Raw genomic sequence first — 17,647 nt, forward strand, 5'->3', positions numbered from 1 at the left:
GCCACACTGGCTCCACAGCAGCCTCAAGACCGTCCCATCAACCTCTATAGAACGAAAACTCAGAGTGATGTACTTTCCATGAATTGTGGGTTTCAGCATACTGTAATTGCTGCGAAGGCATAAAGAGGCTTTAAAAAAATACATAACTGAAGAGGGAAGAAGGAGCAGGGGGTTAAAGTAAATTAGAAGAAATTAAGTTACTGTCAAGCCTCAAAGAGAGTGTGGATGTGATGAAACAAGGGAGCTGGAAAATGGCTTTACCGTTTGCCTTTTGTAAGCACAGCAAAGTGGGGGAGTATTTAAGCAGCTGTAAAAATGTGCTGTGCAACTTAACAGGCAGAGACAAAGGCAGTCACACCAAAAAAACAAAAAAAAACAACCACATGGGCAGAGAGGGAAGTGCTGACACAACAATGGGTTTGCAGCAGGTTCAGTCAACAGAATACTGGATCTCTCAGATCATAAATACAGCTGTTCCAGTGGACACAAACCACAAAGTAGAACAGGCATTGACCACAGCCAGCACAGTGGGGAGCACCATTAAGATGTGATATGACTGTTATCATGCAAGGGCCAATATATAAAAAGTGTCCACAGCCATGCCAGCACCTCTGTGAGGCAGTGCTTTGCACTAAACTCTTTACAGTTTTTTGCTCATACATCAAGACACTGGACAAATTGACCTGATGAAGGCACGAGATGAAAAGTTAAGGGATCATTTAAATTATTACAATTCATCGTGAGGGGGACATGGTTGTCCGTACCAAATTTCATGGCAATTATCCAATACTTGTCGAGACATTTCACTCCAAAACAGAAATAACACCCTCATGATGGCGTTAAGGAAAAGGTCAGAGGATCACCATACATATCTGCACCAAATTTCGAGCCTATACATCCAGGAGATGTTAAACTATTCAATGGGATAGCAGAAAACTTTCACCTTCTGGTGGAAAAGTCAGGGATCTCCAAAGTGATCACGATTGAGTTTAGTCATTGACCTTGAGTAAATAGGGTCAGTAGAGCTCATTGCATAGGGGCATACGACCACCAGTACCTCTGTAGGCATGGACACCTGACCAATCCTAGCGCTTGAATGCTATGCAGGATAGGTCTTGCCAAGAAAAGCAGTGGGATTCATAATAACGCTGATAATACGTCATTAGGGAACATTTTCGAAAGGACAATTGCCAACATAACTCTGCTTCAAAATACATGGACATGTGGCATCAGACGCCAATGATTCACTTTGGTGCTTGTTGAAAAAAACAAAAAACTTTCTCCCCATCTCAGATGTTTACTGTCGGACAAAAATGGCTGCCCCATTCATCTCCCACGTAGTTGGGTGGAGGTTGACAAAGAACAAACAACATTCTCTGGCCGGGTTGAGTCTTTACACAAGCTGCTGGTCGGGTTCTTGGCACAGAAATGCAATGTTTCTCCAAACAAATTTGAGGTGTTTTTCAGTGTTGTTGTCCACATTAACATTAGGTTTAGAAGGTTTGCATGGTGACAAACCAGCTAACCACCATATTGGACTTTGAAGGCCAAACTGAAGCACCAAGTGGAATTCAGAAGTTTAGCTTTTCTCACATCACTGCATCTAATGCACACGGCTCTGAAGAAGCCCTTAGGTTAAGAGATAAGATGCTATAGGAGAGAGAGAGCTATTCATTGCTAGGCTGTGGCCGTGGTGGTGAACAGGGCAGCTGAGGAGATGCAGCCTGTTTCCTGCCGCGGAGCCGAGCAGAGCAGGACACAAGGGGTAATTATTGGCGACATGGAGAGACAGATGGTGCAGGGCAGGCTAGCGGTCAGTACACTCACCCTGTTAGCCAAGCCATAAAAAGACCTCTGTGGGCAGACAGACGGACACACAGAGGGTTGTGTTTCCGTGTGCAGAAGTGTGTGCGTGTGTGTATTTGCGTATTTATTTGTGTGCACACATGGATTTTGGACATAGTTTATGTAAGGCCTCGTAAGCTGCTGTGCGACGAGGGTGGAGGCAGGGATATATTAGCATGTGTATGTAGGTGAGGTATTGGGGTTTTTCTATGGTATGTGTGTGTGCGTAAGTGTAAGGGCTTTGAAGGTTTGTGTCGGTGCTAAAGAGGGTATTTAGAGCTAAAGTTAGACAGATGTGCTGGGCATAGAAACAGATTCAGCATTACAACCACTGAGCAAAATATTTGTGTTTTAGGGACTACAAAAGAGTTATATTTTGAAAACATACGACAGAGAGCCGATGTCCCGTTTCTTTTCTAGCTTCTGTACAAGCTTTCTGACGGGTTTTCTGTCCGCTAAATTAAAAATACATCCATCTACTGCACTAGTAAAATATAAGCACATTAATGGGATTCAACAGCTTCAGCTCCCATGCAACAACTAACAACTATGTTTCTTAAAAAGATTAAGTTAACTAAAGTTAAAAAGATGAAGTGTTCAAACTTTACAGTAATCAATACGTTAAATTAGATTTAATGTGCATCCACAGATTATTTTTGCAGAGCCTGAAAAAGCTTTGACCTTGTCATCAACACCATCATCGCCTCTTCAGTTGTTAAGTCGAACGTGTTCGCAAACAGTTGCTTATTTTGACAGCAGACACGGTCCAATGTTATGATTCCTTTGGAGTTGTGTTTCTGGCTCATAGAATAAAATACCCTCTATCTGATAGAATCCAAGGAAAATATTCAACTACGCTTTGGTCTCCACCAACTGGTTCTTTCAGGGCTTGCTTCACTTTGTTCACCAGCTAGCTGCTAACTGTGTCTGTCTGCTGTTTGTTGATGGGTAGTTAATGTGCAGTTGGCTTTTTTGAGCTAATGACATTGACAGAAACACAGAGATCTAACTTCCTCAATAATGTATGTACTTTAGTTGAATATAAGTCCTCAGATTTTCAGACATTCCACTCTGCTTTAGATAGTGCTGCTGCACACAGTTTACAGTGTTTTCTTCTTCTTTTTAATTATATGAGATTAGAAACCATGTAAGGGAGGATTCTTGTGAAGACATGCCATGATGATGATGATCTCGTAGTCTGGATTTGACATTAATAACATACTCTCTAAGGCTATTTTAAAGATCTGCGTAGAGGCCACTCAGCCAATGGGCCAGACAGACCTGGTGGACAGCCGGGCTGGGCTAATGCCACAGTGGACATGTCCTGCCAAGTGTGGTTGTGCTAATGACAGCAGTTGTGGTTAACCTCTACTACAGGGGGGATGGAACAGCAATCCAGTCATGGGGCACTTTTCCATCAACACACACACACACACACACACACACACACACACACACACACACACACACACACACACACACACACACACACACACACACACACACACAATCTCCTCCTCTGTCACTCTGCCGTGTCCATTCTCACGCACCCACCTGTAGGCGTTTTGGTCAAACACTTCTGCATCAGGGAATCCTAACATGCCACAGACGACACGGCTGCTGCTCAGGTCCCAGCCCCGGTTACACACGTGACGCCACCTCCCAGCATGCTTCACTTCCAGCACTCCTTCTGTCACAAGGCCGCCGTGGTTGCTGGAAAGCACAGGCCGTAGACGAGCCTCCTCTATGTGAACCTTGACAGATCCCTGCAATATTTTAAGGTGATTAATAATTGAGTGCTTCCTCCTAAATGATCTAGGATAGAAATGAATCTTTGTCACGCACCCTAAAACATGACTTCATCTTGGCTCAAACCACACCTTGTTTAACTAAATATCCGCTTGCAGCATGCAATCTAGAGAAGAATAACGTGATAAGATGACATGCTATGTCTCAAATCATCACGCTCTCTAATCATCCGCATTACATTTAGCCAGCAGGAAGGAAACTAACACAAAACAGAGAGATTGTTTAATGTGTCGGGATACATGTCGTGATGATTACAAAATGGTGAAGAAAGTGTAAACTCTGCAAGTTGAAAAGACAGAAAGGCAAACACAAGAGATAACTATCTTGCAATTTCCTCTGGTTTTGAGTTTCTTGCACGTTTGAAGAAAGGGGCTGTTGAGCTTCTGGTGGTTCCGTCCTAAACTTAAGGCTGCAAAAGAGCTGGAGAAGGTCTGGTTTTAGGTTTGCCTCTAATTATACAAGTCCACTGGCTTGTGGCTCCACAAATTACATTTATGCATGGGAATCTATACTGGGCTACTTCTTTGTAGTGTACACGAAGGTGTCAGTGTGTTTTTACCTGTGTTTGTGCATCAGTTTCCAGTCCAACATATGGATGAACAGGCTCTGGTTCTACGTGGTTCCCGCTGAGCTGCTGATTCCTGTCACTCCTCTGCTCAGACTGGGGTTGGGGCTGCCTGTTCGCCTGTCCCTCTGCCTCTCGTCTCATGGCTTGTGGACTGTTCCTCGCTGCCTCCTGTCTCTGCCTGTAGGCTGCGCCATTGACCAGACGTGAAGGTAGCTGGTGCCCTTGTGGCAGAGCGGGGCTCGTCTGCGGGATTGCTCTGGAACCACCTCGATTCCTTTGCGAGATCCGGATCTCGTGGCCGTTCTCCTGCGGCGAGATGAGGCTGCGTCGGGAAGATGTTGGGTTGCGATGGAGGGCGATCTCATGGCCTCTTGCAGAAGATGAGGGGATTTGGCCTGGGGGAGGTGCAGCCTGTGGCTGCTGGGGTGGTGGGTTTCTCTGTCTTTGCTGGCTTGGCTGGCGCCTGGAGGTTGAAGGAGTCTCCGTCACTGAGACAGTGGGGGAATCTGGTGTCCTCTCTGGGCTGCAAATGACCCCCAGGTCCTCAGCGTGAGTGCAGTCATTGATTCCCCAGCCATTGGAGCGACACTCTGCGATAGAGGTCTCTGTGCCCAAACAGTGCACATTGTCCAACCAGATCAAACCTAACACGAAGAAAGGGCAGGAAGTTATTGAATGAAAAGAAATAAAAACGTATGTAGGTGTAAGGTATTCAAAAGCTAAATGCCACTGGCTGGATATACCTTGTCCTTCACCAAACTTGGCACTGTGCGCCCAGGTCAAGCCGCGTTGAAAGCCCATCTGTCGGCACACCACGTTGGCCAGGTTTAGATCCACCTCGTCGTCACACACTGTGCCCCATGCGCCATTGTAGAGCACCTCCACACGTCCCTCGTTTGCATTGCGCCGGCCGACGCCTGCCAGACGCACAAGCACCTCCTGGGCAGACAGTGCAGGGGGGTAGAGGAGAAGCAGGAGGAGGAGCGTGGACAAGGAGCTGAGGGACAGCATCCTGGAGGGGAAAAAAAGAATGGGGAGAAGAGAGGGCCTGATGAATGGAAATGGCAGTGGTGTGGCATTAGGTAAAGATAAGTAAAACAGTAAGCCGAAAACATAGAAGATAGAGATGTAAAACAGGAGCTTCTAAATATATATGCACATGTTACCACAAACATCCCAAAAGATCACTCATTCATGAAACTCACATTCCATACTCAGACAAAACATATAATTTAAAACTTATTTTCTAACCCTAATGGGACATTTCGCAGGAAAATTAAAGATTGATAGATGTTTTTATACTTGAATATAATCGGAGTCGTTTAAAGGACAGTCAGAAGTTTGAGAAACATCGTGAAAATGGCCCTCCGTCTGAACCAGTCAGGGCAAAGGGAGTAAAGACCAAAGCTAAAAGTAGCGTCTCTGTCCAGCCAACGGAAACTTTGGCTTTCCGCAAACCCTCAAGCTTAGCTGCATTCATTTAGCCAACAGACACAAAATCAAACAAACACCATCATAACAATTTTCTCACACACAAATAAAGCGGCAGGTCAACATATGCAAGAGACGTTTTGGTTAATGAGCAATGATTAATTCATCCTTGGACCACTCCTAAAAACTGTTTTTCTGCTTGAGGGGAAGAAACTGGATATAAGGAGAAAGAGGAGAGATCTGATAGATGAGAGATATCTTATTGTAAATCCATACAACCAGGGCTCAGTCAAATCATGTTTTCCATATGCCTATACATACGTGCAACAGTACAAATAAATATGCCCCCCCCCCAAAAAAGAGTCTGACTCTTGGGGCTTTAATTAAGGCTGTTAAAAGAGAGATGAGTGTGGATGAGTTCAGGCAGCCACAGGGATGAAATCTAGAATAATGGAGAAAAAATAAAAATAAGGTAAAAAGTGAAATAAAGGGAGAATGCTGAAGTACAACTCACCTATCTGTTGATCTCAGCTTGGAGTCACAAGGAGGAAGAAGGGAGAGAGCACTGGAGGAAAAGAAGGCAGTGAGTTTGGTCCTGCTGTCTCTATTCTCCTCTTCTCCCTCCCTCTTTCTTTTTCTGTCACACCCTTAGATCTGCTACTTCGTCCATCCCTCCCATTTTTTTTCTTCATTTATGCAACTTTTTTTTTCTCCCTTTCATCGGGTCACATTTGTCCTTGTCATCATCTTACGAAGTCTTCCAGTCCCACGGTCAGGATACACGTGAGCTCAACTTATAAAAGAGACATTTCATTTCATGAGGATTTTTCTCTCCTTATATCACACACACTGTTCAGTCCCACAATGTTGGTTTCATTGTTTGCCTATTGAATGTTGTGTATCAAAGTCTTACCCAAAAACTCTGAAAAAAGGAAAAGTCACTTTCCCCTGTGATGTCTGAAAGGCTGAAAGGGCGTGCATTTTTATCCCACACAATGGTAAAATTATATGCGTACACACACGCACACACGCACACACACACACACACACACACACACACACACACACACACACACACACACGCTCAGCGCTGGCCCCATCCCGTACCCACAGTTGGTGGTGTCATGAAATAAATACTATGTGCTCCACACATAAGAACGGAGCTGCCTGTCTGAACTCTTTCCCTTTGCATGAAGTTCAGTTTCATAACATCCTTAGTCGTGGCACCTCCTCACATGAAGGGCGCTCTCTCTCAGGATGGAGACAGGCGGTTGCTCAATATTTAAATAAGGAAGAGCTGATATTGCTAAAAATGAGGTTACAGTGCTTTAACATCATGAGCTGAACCTCAAGCTGAATATGTAAATCCACAGTGATTCATGTAGTTTGTAAAAATAGCAGAAATGTCTTTAGAAGTCAAGCAGCTCCCTTTTTTGATGATGTAGGGCTGTGTTTCAATCTCCCTGTTGTTTGAGCTCTTTATTATTCTTTTTCTTCACTATTATGTAGTTTTGAGTGTAGCTCAGCAGAGACGAGACATTAAGATGAGGTTCAGGACTGAGCAGATAGCTGTTTTTTCCTTCTAAACAATTTTTTTATATACACATCAATATCTGTCTCACAAATATTAAACTAACTGTAGCATCTTAAGATGTGAGAATATTACATTGACATGTAAAATACTATCTAAACCAGATTTTTCTGCTGCTTTTGTGGTGAAAGAAAGTTGAGTGTACTGAGATGTGACAATATTTGGGCTCAACAGCTCACTCTAGTGGAGCAAATCATTACGATATTGTTGAACATTAGTTTCATACATGACGATGTTGCTGTAAATCACTTTTTAATTCGCAATTCTATAACCCAATAAGTTATGTTGTCATGCAGGGAAGAGATGCTTTGGTAATACTAGTATTTATTTGTAATTTTTTTCAAGCTTTATTTCATGTGATTCAAGCAGTTTCATTATTTCAGTGCATGGATAACGTATGTAATGTAGTTGTTCAATGCTGTTTTTTAATTATTTATATACATTTTCAAATACAAGACTGTGTGAATTATTCAATGTCTAATGGACGTAGATTACACAGCTAAGCTAAATCCTGCTAAAACTAAGTTAAAAAGTGGAAAAGTTTAATAGACTTCTAAATGAACATATAGATGTTTATTGATGGTCTGATGAACTTCTATTTTGTCATTGAAATAGGACCAGACGTCAACTAAACTTGAACATTTTAGGCTTGAATTACCTTAATTCAAACTACACTTGTACAGACAAATAGGCATGTTTATATATATATATATATATATATATATATATATATATATATATATATATATATATATATATATATTACATGTATTTTTTAAATTGCTCAGTGGCTTAGACTAAAACAAAAAAGACAAAAAAATCTAGTAACAAATCTAATCTAATCTAATTGAAAATCTATTTTTAAACGTAGAGTAATGGCAAAATCAAAGCAAATTCCACACAAGCGGTCATCGTCTTCAGTATCCCGACAGTGTAGAAACCGCTGGGTATCGTTTACGCTGAGTCATGCACTTTCCCCTCTCGATGAACAGTGAGTGGGCTTTACAGTTGATGTCTTTCTCGAGGGTCATGCGTGACTCCTCTAGGTGGGACAGGGAGCCTCTGGCCTCACTCAGCTGCTGCCGCAGAGATGCCAGAGTGGCGTCAATCTGCCTCAACTCCCCTTCCAAACTGCAGTGAGAGCGAGAGAGCGAGAGAGAGAGAGAGAGAGAGAGAGAGAGAGAAGATGATCACTATAGTGTGATGAGACAGAGTACAGTGAGTCTACGCGTGTGTGTGTGTGTGTGTGTGTGTGTGTGTGTGTGTGCGCACACCTGAACTGGGGGTCATCTCTACAGAGCTCCATGTTGGGTCTGAGGGAGCGGAGGTAAAGTCTGGACTGAGCTACTCTTAGTGGAGCCTCTTTGTTGTGGATGGCCTGCTGTACAGCCACAATGTTCCTCTCCTGGGACCCAATCTGCTCCAAGACCTACACACACACGATCGCACACTAAGACAGAGCCAAAGAGTCCACTCTGTCAGTGTGTGTGTCGGTCTGCCTGTCTACCTGGGCGAGCTTCATCTCCAGCTGGGTCTTGGCCTCTATTAGCTCCGCACAGCGCTGGCTGAAGGCCCGGTCCACACTGGAGCACTGGACTCTCAGATCATGAGTGGTGTCCTGCAGCACTCGCTCCACCAGCAGTCTGACACACATGCAAACAGCATCACTATGCTGACTGAACACTTGAAATAATGTGTCACGTTATGCTGGAAAGCACACGTCTGACCCACAGAGCGCTCTGACCTGAGACTGTTGGTGGCCTGTTCTTCCTGCAAGGCCCTGGATAAGTTGTCCTGTGTAAACTTTGTCCACGATATGCTGTTGCACACCCTGCAGCAGACCAGAACACACACGTTATGTGCATTGTTTGGAATTTCATGCAGTTCTTAAGTTTTTAAAACTCACTGGTCCTGCATGGCGGCTGAGCTGGGGTGCCGCTGGGTATCTGGGCTCAGGTTACTGTATCTTCCACCGTGGTCATCAAAGTTGTAGGCCTGGTGCTTATCAGACCAGTCCGACTCTAACGTCTGCTTAGCCGCCCTGTTCATCCTAACACACACAGGCACAAACCGAAGGATGCTATTCTGTTCTCTAAAGTTAAGAGGTTAAAACAATTAATTCTACATATTTTATACGTGGGTTTACCAATCAAATTTGGACACTCACTTGATCTGACAGACCACTTGAGCCGTAGTCCTCTTCAGAAGAGCCTGGATGCTCCTGATCAAGTCTACCTCCTACCAAACAAAATACACTTCTGGTTATTGTGTGTTCATGAGCCCTCTGCTGGGGCTGTTTTACCGTTATACTGAAGTATATTGATCTAATCATTATTGTCATTATCGGTTTATCAACAGATCATCTTCTTGATTAATCCATCAATCATTTGGTTGATAAAACATAAAATTAACTATATTTACTGCTTCAAGGTTGTATGACTCCGACATGTTGCAGTTGACATCCATGTCTGTTCAAAATTTCATCACTTCATCATTTTATCCTCTGAGACATGTATGTGACATTGTCATAATTAGCATAATCATTTGTTCCTGAGATATCATTTTTGTGAGAATGGACCGGATGAAAATACTACCAAAACACATAATACATTTGCTGTCATCGGCGCGTATACAACCCAAGGTGATAACATCAAATGAGTGGTTTTGTACCACTAACAGTCCAAAAGCCCAATATTCAATTTATTATAATTTAAGACATGAAAAAGCAGCACACATTTGCAACAGCTGAGTGATCAAATAGTTCTAGATTATTTGATTTGAAGAAGTAGTATCTCAATATTAAGTATTAAGTGGATGATTCCCAAAGCATCTCATTAATACAATGAATCACTTACTACATACCAGAGGTGTCAAAAGTATTCACATTCATTACTCAAGTAGAAGTATAGATACTAGGGTTTAAAAATAGTTCTGTAAAAGTTGAAGTATCAACTCAAGCTTTTTACTTAAGTAAAAGTGTAAAAGTACTGGTTTAAAAACTACTTAAAAGTAAAAGTAATGTAAGGGGATTTATTTTCTTCTATTAAGGACAAACTCTTAAGCCACGTCTCAGGGGCCTATAGTGCACTACCCCACCTCCCCCAAAACAATCATTTTTATAAAGGCCATAATGACTATAATGTTTTAAAATGTTATGTTGAAAAATGTGGGATGCACTAGGCTACCCGTTTCAGCTGCATATATGCCCATTGAAAATGATCACATTTTATTACAATGCAAATACATTAAAGTACCATATGTGTACTACTGAGCATTAACATGCGTTTCATGGAGCGGAAGACATGATAACTAGTTGCCTATAAGTATTGTAATAGTGCAAAATAGGCGGCGACTCCGACACAAACACTTAAAGCTGTGGTTCTCAAACTTTTTCTGTAAATAACATAGTTGTGTGACTCGTCTGTGCTTTTTTTTTTCACAGAATAAAGACAATTGCAATCACTTTCAAGTAAATCAGATCGCCCCATCAGACAATGTTTTGTGTAAGTTCTATCTGTGCAAAAGATTACTCATATTTAGTTACTACTAAATAGCTCATTGTGGAAAGCAATAAGCTTTTAATTTTTTTTGCCAAACAAAACAGAATGAGTGCAGATATGTGAGCCATCAGGTTGTATCAGTATTAGTGGCTGCAGTGAGCTGCTTTCCTCGACACATATGTTATAAACGGGGTTGTAGATTTGATACGGCCTCTCTCAATTCATGCTCAATATTGAGCTTAGATCTGTTTTTTTTATTTTGAGAAACGCAACAGCAGGAAAAGACGGCGTCAAATCGCGCATGCGCAAGCGTAACCATTTACCCGAAAGTACAGGCATTTGTCCATGTATGTATTAATGACTTAGTCTTATATTCGTGTACTTTTTACTTTTGTAATATGTGAAGCCAGCAGCTCATTGTTGGTAGAAGACACGAGCACTTTGTCTCGTTTCACCTGGAGCAGGAGAGCTGCTCCGGGTTCAGAGAGCTGCTCCGGGTTCAGAGAGCTGCTCCGGTGCGAGGAGAACTCCGGTTGCTCCTCACAGGAGAGCTGCTGTTGCATCTTCACCCTGGGAGCATTTAAAACGCAGATATAGCGGTCACCTGTGTGCGTGCGCACGTATCTGTGGGCAACGGGGCGGAGAGGTTTTTTGTGTGTGTTTGTTTTTGAACGAAAACAAACCAAAATGAAATTGCAACGAGGCTATTTTTTAAAATGTAGGGAGTAGAAAGTACAGATATTTGCGTGAAAATGTAAGGAGTAGAAGTAAAAAGTCGTCTGAAAAATAAATACTCCAGTAAAGTATAGATACCCAACATTTCTACTTAAGTAAGGAAACGAAGTATTTCTACTTCGTTACTTGACACTTCTGCTACATACAGAAGGCTAAGAATTCATTTGAATTTATTTTGGGAAAATATTTGCTGTGTATCCTTTATTTGTCATACTAACTGTGAACTAAGTTATTGTTTTATGATTTTGATACAATTTATTGTTACCTTTGTGATTCTTTTCATGCAAAGACATTGATCAACAGCGAAGTCCCATTTCATTGTCGCAGCTAAAATGTATAGCACATCCACTCTTTGATCATAAAGCTGGTCACCTTCACCAGCTCCTCCTCCACGGTGTCTCGGACCAGGTCTGGTCCCAGCCTCCTGGTCCTGCAGGTGAGATTATCGGTGGCGATGGCGTATGGAGTCTCTGTGGCGTCCAGCGCCTTCTCCAGCCTCGTCTTCAGCGCCAACAGGGACTCCGTGTCGGCCAGCAGCTGGTGAATGTGCTGCTGCAGCTCTGATTTCCAGGAGTGGATCTCTTGTAGTCTCTCTCCCAGAAGACGCGTTCCCTCGGCCTGGGTCTTCAAAGTGGCGGCCTCAGTGTCCTGGTACAGAGCCTTGGACTTCCGCTGGACACTGCCGGCTTCGTGGCGGTCGGTACCAGCCTGCTGAAGGATGGTGTGGTAGTTGGAGAACCACTCAGCCGGCGAGTATTTAGCCGAGCGGTACCCCGCTGTGGCTGAGCCTGAGGCCGGCAGAGGGACATCCAGCTCTACAGGAGGCTCTTTCACCAGGACCCCCTGAGCCACAGCTCTGCTGTCATAGTGAGGCCTTGCCACTAAAACCTCAGAGCTCATTTTAGGGCCAATTGAATAAGGCTACAGGTTTGGGCCGAAAGAAAAGTACCTTCAGTCGTGCACAGTCCTGAAGCAGACTGAGCTGTGTGTTTGTTTGGTGTTGCCTGGATACTCGTGTTGGCCGGAGCAGCTCCAGCAGCGCTGGCTCAGGTGACTCATTATCAAATGAGCTGATAGGGATACAATGTCAATTTCAGTAAAGGTCATGCAGGACCAGTGAAGCTGTGTGTGTGTGTGTGTGTGTGTGTGTGTGTGTGTGTGTGTGTGTGTGTGTGTGTGTGTGTGTGTTCCCTTCTGTGAATATCAGTGGAATACAGTAACATGCTCTGAATGACTATGAGGAATAACTTGTTTATTTAAGTGGAACTGATGTTTTTGATATTCTCATTTTTATTCTTAAAAAAACACAATAGAGATGAGTTGTTGATTGATTTATTATACTTTTGGTAAAAGTGCATATATATATATATATATATATATATATATATATATATATATATATATATATATATATATATATGAAGGGAACTTACATGTGGGGTATTAAGCTAAAATGGTCATCCACAATGTATTAGGAGTGCAGGTTGCAAGATAAGCAATCATAATGAGTGTAAACTAAAAGTGTAAAATCAAAGTTATTCAAGCAATTGATTTAAGTACGTAATATAAGTGATGGTAATTATAAAACAAATCTGTACAAATAATCATAGTATGAGTTTTCTGTCGGATATTGATAGGGTTGGACCACAGCGGTACAACATGTGTTGGTCAGCTGTTAATGGAGACAAACAGGATCATTTGGGTACAGATTTCACCACAATATGCAAGGTTTGATCACAGACGTGCATGTTGTTCATCTTCTATTGACTTTAGTGTAAATGTCATTGCAGTAGATATCATCTGCTGTTGTGAAGTTTTGGTACACAGACTCTTGTTGGGTGTCACCTACATCATCATAGTGTTGACAGGCGCTCTGCGGTTTGGTGGACCCCCGCTTTGAATGAGCTACGTCTTGGTTTTCATAAATCTAAAAAAGATATGAGAGGGAAAATGTTACTCAGATGAGAATTTGTATTATTTTTCACATGAAAATGGTCAAATTATCAGTACATTGGTCATTTAATTTAGGCTACCAGCCTAAAAACAAACTTTACATATTCAGCCACACTAATATTACATCTTCAGGACGTCCCACATGTCCCACAGGACGTCCCACATGTTTATAATGTGGACTGTAATGGACATTGCAGCCTTTTGTGTGCATGATTTCAGTTGTCTTACATCTACTACAGAAATCGCTTCCTCTGTTTCGACTGCATTGTTTTTGTTTCTGTTCATGTTGGCTCCAGCTCCTGAAACAAACAGCACAAAATATGTTTACACAATTACTTGGCCTCTATATGTGTATGTGTTTGCCCATGTGTGCATGGTTGTGTATGTGAAACGTACCTTGCACTTTGCATTTATAAACTATGACCAGGGCAAATGTCAGTGTGAGCAGCACAGCCGGCACAATGAAAACCAAAGAGTAAGAAAATGCTGCAGATCCAGAAGAAAAAAAAGGGTAAAAACAGAGTAAACCTCCACTTCCTGAAAACACACATAAACCGCACACTCATCACATATCTGCCGTATGTCAAGCACAGAACAGCAGAAGTAGCACCAGGTTTCCAAAGTGTTGTCTCACAACATCTGGTGTAAATACTGTGTGTTTCAATATAACTGTGGGTGCACGCACACACACACACACACACACACACACACACACACACACACACACACACACACACACACACACACACACACACACACAAACACCTTTGACCACTTCTCCAGGGATAAGTGTTGATTGTGATCCGACCGGTTCCACCACAGTGACGGTAGAGACCACAGGGCTGGTTTGCTTTGGAAAGACTGTTAGAGAGAGTTTCTTAGTATCAAAGTCAACATCACACAATCTACAAATCACAATCATTTAGTTCGCTAATATTTGATAAACCACTGTTTCAGGATTCCAAAAGAGAGGAGGAGGGATTAGATCTATTATGTCATTGTGGCATGATGCAGATATAAGATACCTGAACCTGCAGGACACTAAGTTCATACTGCGGCTTTAACCTTGATGTAACTTACAGCCACATTCATTTGGACTGTTGCGGTATATACTCAGGTAATAAATATTGCTCTTTTCATGATCTTACATGCTGACAGTTGAATCTTGGTGTAGTCTCCAACAGTCCACTGTGAGTCTGACCCACACCAGTATGTCCCAGCATCCCCTGCTTTCAACTCTGTGATTGTCACCAAGAAAGAGCTGGAAGAAACATCATCTTGCAGTGTGAACCTGCTTTTACTCGTCACCATGTCTGTACAGTTGTTGCGGTGGTCTCCCTTACAGAGGAACTTCCTGTTATCCCCGTGTTGTGGCGGGTAGTGGCACTGCATCGTTACTGGGCGTCCCACAATGCCACTCTGTTTGTTGGACCTCACACAGCACCACTCTGAAACAGAAGGAGGTTTGAGCCCACACTGCAGCCTTTGTTCAGTTTACATTATAAATGGTTGTGCATGATTCACATTTCCGTCAGATTTAATGTATATTTTGGCAAATCACAAGTTTCAAATTAAAGCTTTGAATCTTTAATCTTAAATCATCTTTCCTCAATATCTATTTTACAGTATGTTTTCTGGCTGATTAGTGTGAAAATGAATGGTTTACTACAATGATGAGGTAGAGCTGTCACCTTTGACTTGTAGCTCAAAAGCAGAGAAAACATCCAGGCCAGTGTTTCCATGGACGCCACAAAGGTACGAGCCAGCATTGTTTCGGGTCAGACCCGTAATGGTAAATGTGAATTTTCTCGACACCTCGTCATCAGTGAGTCTGAACTGTCCAGTTTGTTTGTTGTCAGAGGTGATTATTGCCTTCTCCAGGCATGTTGGGGGCTGGTTTCCTCTGCAGACGTACTTCAGCTTCTGGTTCTCAGACTCATACGGACAATTGATGGACACTGAACTCTCCTCATAACTTTGGACTTTGGTGGATTGGTCACAACAGGTGTCTGACAGTACAATAAACAACATCATAGAAGTTCTTAATATTCAGATTCATCACTTCACTCAACAAAGCAAATATCAAAATGTTAAAATGTTGTCTTTTAAAGTAGTAGAAGTATTGTGAGCTAAATGTAGTGAAAGCAAAGTAAAAGTTGCTTATTATGCAAGCAGGACGACCCCTTTCAGTGTTGTATAACTACGTGATTATTGTTACTGGTGGAGCTATTTCTTAAAAAAAATGTTTACTTACTGGTAGGAAGTTAAATCTAACAAACTGAATCAATTAATCAATTGTATAGGCTATTTATTCAAATGGAAATACTAAAGTAAAGTTGTACCTCAAACATTGTATTTATATACAGTACAACTAAACAATAATGCCTAGATAAGAAATGTAATACTGATGAGTTTTGTTTGTCTGTTTTTTTACATACCACGTCCTACTTCCAGATTTACTTCAGTGTAGAGGTCCTTTCCATTTCTGGTCACCCCGCACCAGTATTTCCCAGCGTCTGTACGACTCAGATCAGAGATAGTCGCTGTGAAGACTCGTTTCTGATTGTTGTCGTGGATGGAGTATTTGTTCTTATTTGCTTCTGTCGTCTTAATAAGAACATCATCATTGCCACAGTCATTCTTGCACAGGTACTTCTCATAAGACTCATAGCCCTCGCTATAAGGACAAGACACTTTAACTTCTCCCCCTTCATATCCGGACACATGGATCAGCCCTGCTGCACTCCTCACACAGCTCACAGCAACTGTTAAGAGAAGACAATATGAAATGTAAAACTAATTGGAATCAGACATATTTGTATGCATATTTAAATATGTTGTCAAACACATAAATACTGGCTGTGTTACAGCTGTATATTAAAATCACTATAAGACCAAGGTCAAGTCGTCATCTGCCATATTGAATTTGCATAAAAAAAGATATATTCACAAATGTAATCCAAATAACTTACTGCACAGGGTGAAGAGCAGGCTTCGAAGGTTCCACATCCTCGTGTTATTGCATTGCAGTTTCTAAGAAACAGAAACTCCATAAGAAGTATCAGCATGCTATGAAAATATTAAACTTTCACTTCCACATTCTTTTTAAAGTTAACTTGCTGTGTAGCAGAGGAGGGAACTCAAGAGCACAGAATAGCCCTTCTCCCTCCCTGACAGGAAAAGGGGGTCGTGCCAAAAAAAGACAATAAATGATCACACCTGTGAGTGGGGGGAAGGGGAAAAAAACAATCAAGAAACCAAACCTGCATGAAGAGCTGAGAGAGAGAGAGAAGTGAAAGTGGGTGAAGGCGACGATAAAGTTCCTATAAGATTCAGTTCTATTTCATCCTTACTGACAGCAAGAGGCAGTGTTTCACACTGGTTATGTTCAGTATCGCGCTTGCGCAGTTCGAGTATTTATAAGTCACGTGCCCAGTCCTTTTTCATCTTCTCACTGCGCAGGCTAACTGTTAGGTTAGCATCAGCCAGAGCTGAATTTGTATAGAGAGCTCGTCGCTTGTAGCCTTGTGACCACCGGTCGGAGTTGCGGGTTCCTCTCCCTCCAAAGGCTGCAACAGCTACAACCTCCTAGGAGGAAACGGGACGCTTTCCACGTTCGGACTACCGAGCCGAGCGGCGTTCCTACCTTCGGTCATCACCAGGGTTGCAGTCCACAGTAGCGCAGCGCTCCCGCTGTAGCTGACTGCTAGGACGCAAAGAGTCACAGTTGCTGTACTAGTGAAGAGAGCATCCTCGCTCCCCCCCACTAGGCAGCCTGTGCCCGTCCCGGCGCCACAGGACCGGCCTCCACAGTAGCACAGTGCTTAGGTGCTGTAGCTAACTGTTAGGACGCCAGGAATCACAGTTGCCGTACTGGTGAAGAGAGTGTTCTCGCTCCCCCTAACTAAGTCAGACTGTGCCTGTCCTGTTGCTACAGGACCGGCCTCCACAGTAGTGCAGCGCTATCCCACTGTAGCTGACTGCTAGGACACCAGGAGTCACAGCTACTATACTGGTGAAGAGAGTGCCCTCACTCCCCCTAACTAAGTCAGGCTGTGCCTGTCCTGTTGCCACAGGACCGGTCTCCACAGAGGACATCAGGAATCACAGCTACTGTACTAGTGAAGAGAGTGCTCTCGCTCCCCCCCACTAGACAGACGGTGCCTGTCCTGTTCCACAGTAACGGTGCTCCAATAGGAGGGCGCTGCGACTACT

General features: G+C 42.8%; 3 protein-coding genes across 3 annotated transcripts in view; all 3 read right to left on the bottom strand.

Annotated features, from left to right (window-relative positions):
• The window catches only part of LOC306738512 (lysyl oxidase homolog 4-like), an 18,257-nt gene extending 11,997 nt beyond the window's left edge, over positions 1-6,260 (bottom strand). Inside the window, exons 1-4 of the mRNA XM_079220374.1 lie at positions 6,168-6,260; positions 4,966-5,234; positions 4,214-4,866; positions 3,400-3,611 (exon numbers count right to left, since the gene is read on the bottom strand). Coding sequence (XP_079076500.1) covers positions 3,400-3,611; positions 4,214-4,866; positions 4,966-5,233 — 1,133 coding nt within the window. The 5' untranslated portion in view covers position 5,234; positions 6,168-6,260. The remainder of the gene's footprint in view (positions 1-3,399; positions 3,612-4,213; positions 4,867-4,965; positions 5,235-6,167) is intronic.
• A 1,901-nt stretch (positions 6,261-8,161) lies between these two features.
• tekt4 (tektin 4) lies at positions 8,162-12,379 on the bottom strand (the record flags this gene model as incomplete). Its single annotated transcript, XM_079220036.1, has 7 exons — positions 8,162-8,375; positions 8,519-8,673; positions 8,752-8,887; positions 8,989-9,075; positions 9,151-9,294; positions 9,412-9,482; positions 11,852-12,379. 7 exons carry the CDS (start codon positions 12,377-12,379, stop codon positions 8,162-8,164), a joined length of 1,335 nt encoding a protein of 444 aa, XP_079076162.1.
• Positions 12,380-12,908: 529 nt separating this feature from the next.
• On the bottom strand, positions 12,909-16,441 carry LOC306737464 (polymeric immunoglobulin receptor-like; the record flags this gene model as incomplete). Its single annotated transcript, XM_079219198.1, has 8 exons — positions 12,909-13,406; positions 13,661-13,731; positions 13,829-13,918; positions 14,198-14,293; positions 14,581-14,880; positions 15,124-15,441; positions 15,871-16,197; positions 16,405-16,441. The coding sequence occupies 8 exons, from the start codon at positions 16,439-16,441 to the stop codon at positions 13,233-13,235; spliced, it is 1,413 nt and encodes a 470-aa protein (XP_079075324.1). The 3' UTR covers positions 12,909-13,232.
• Positions 16,442-17,647: the final 1,206 nt, after the last annotated feature.

The sequence above is a fragment of the Taurulus bubalis genome (assembly GCF_910589615.1).
Source record: "Taurulus bubalis genome assembly, chromosome: 6".
Lineage (NCBI taxonomy): Eukaryota > Metazoa > Chordata > Actinopteri > Perciformes > Cottidae > Taurulus > Taurulus bubalis.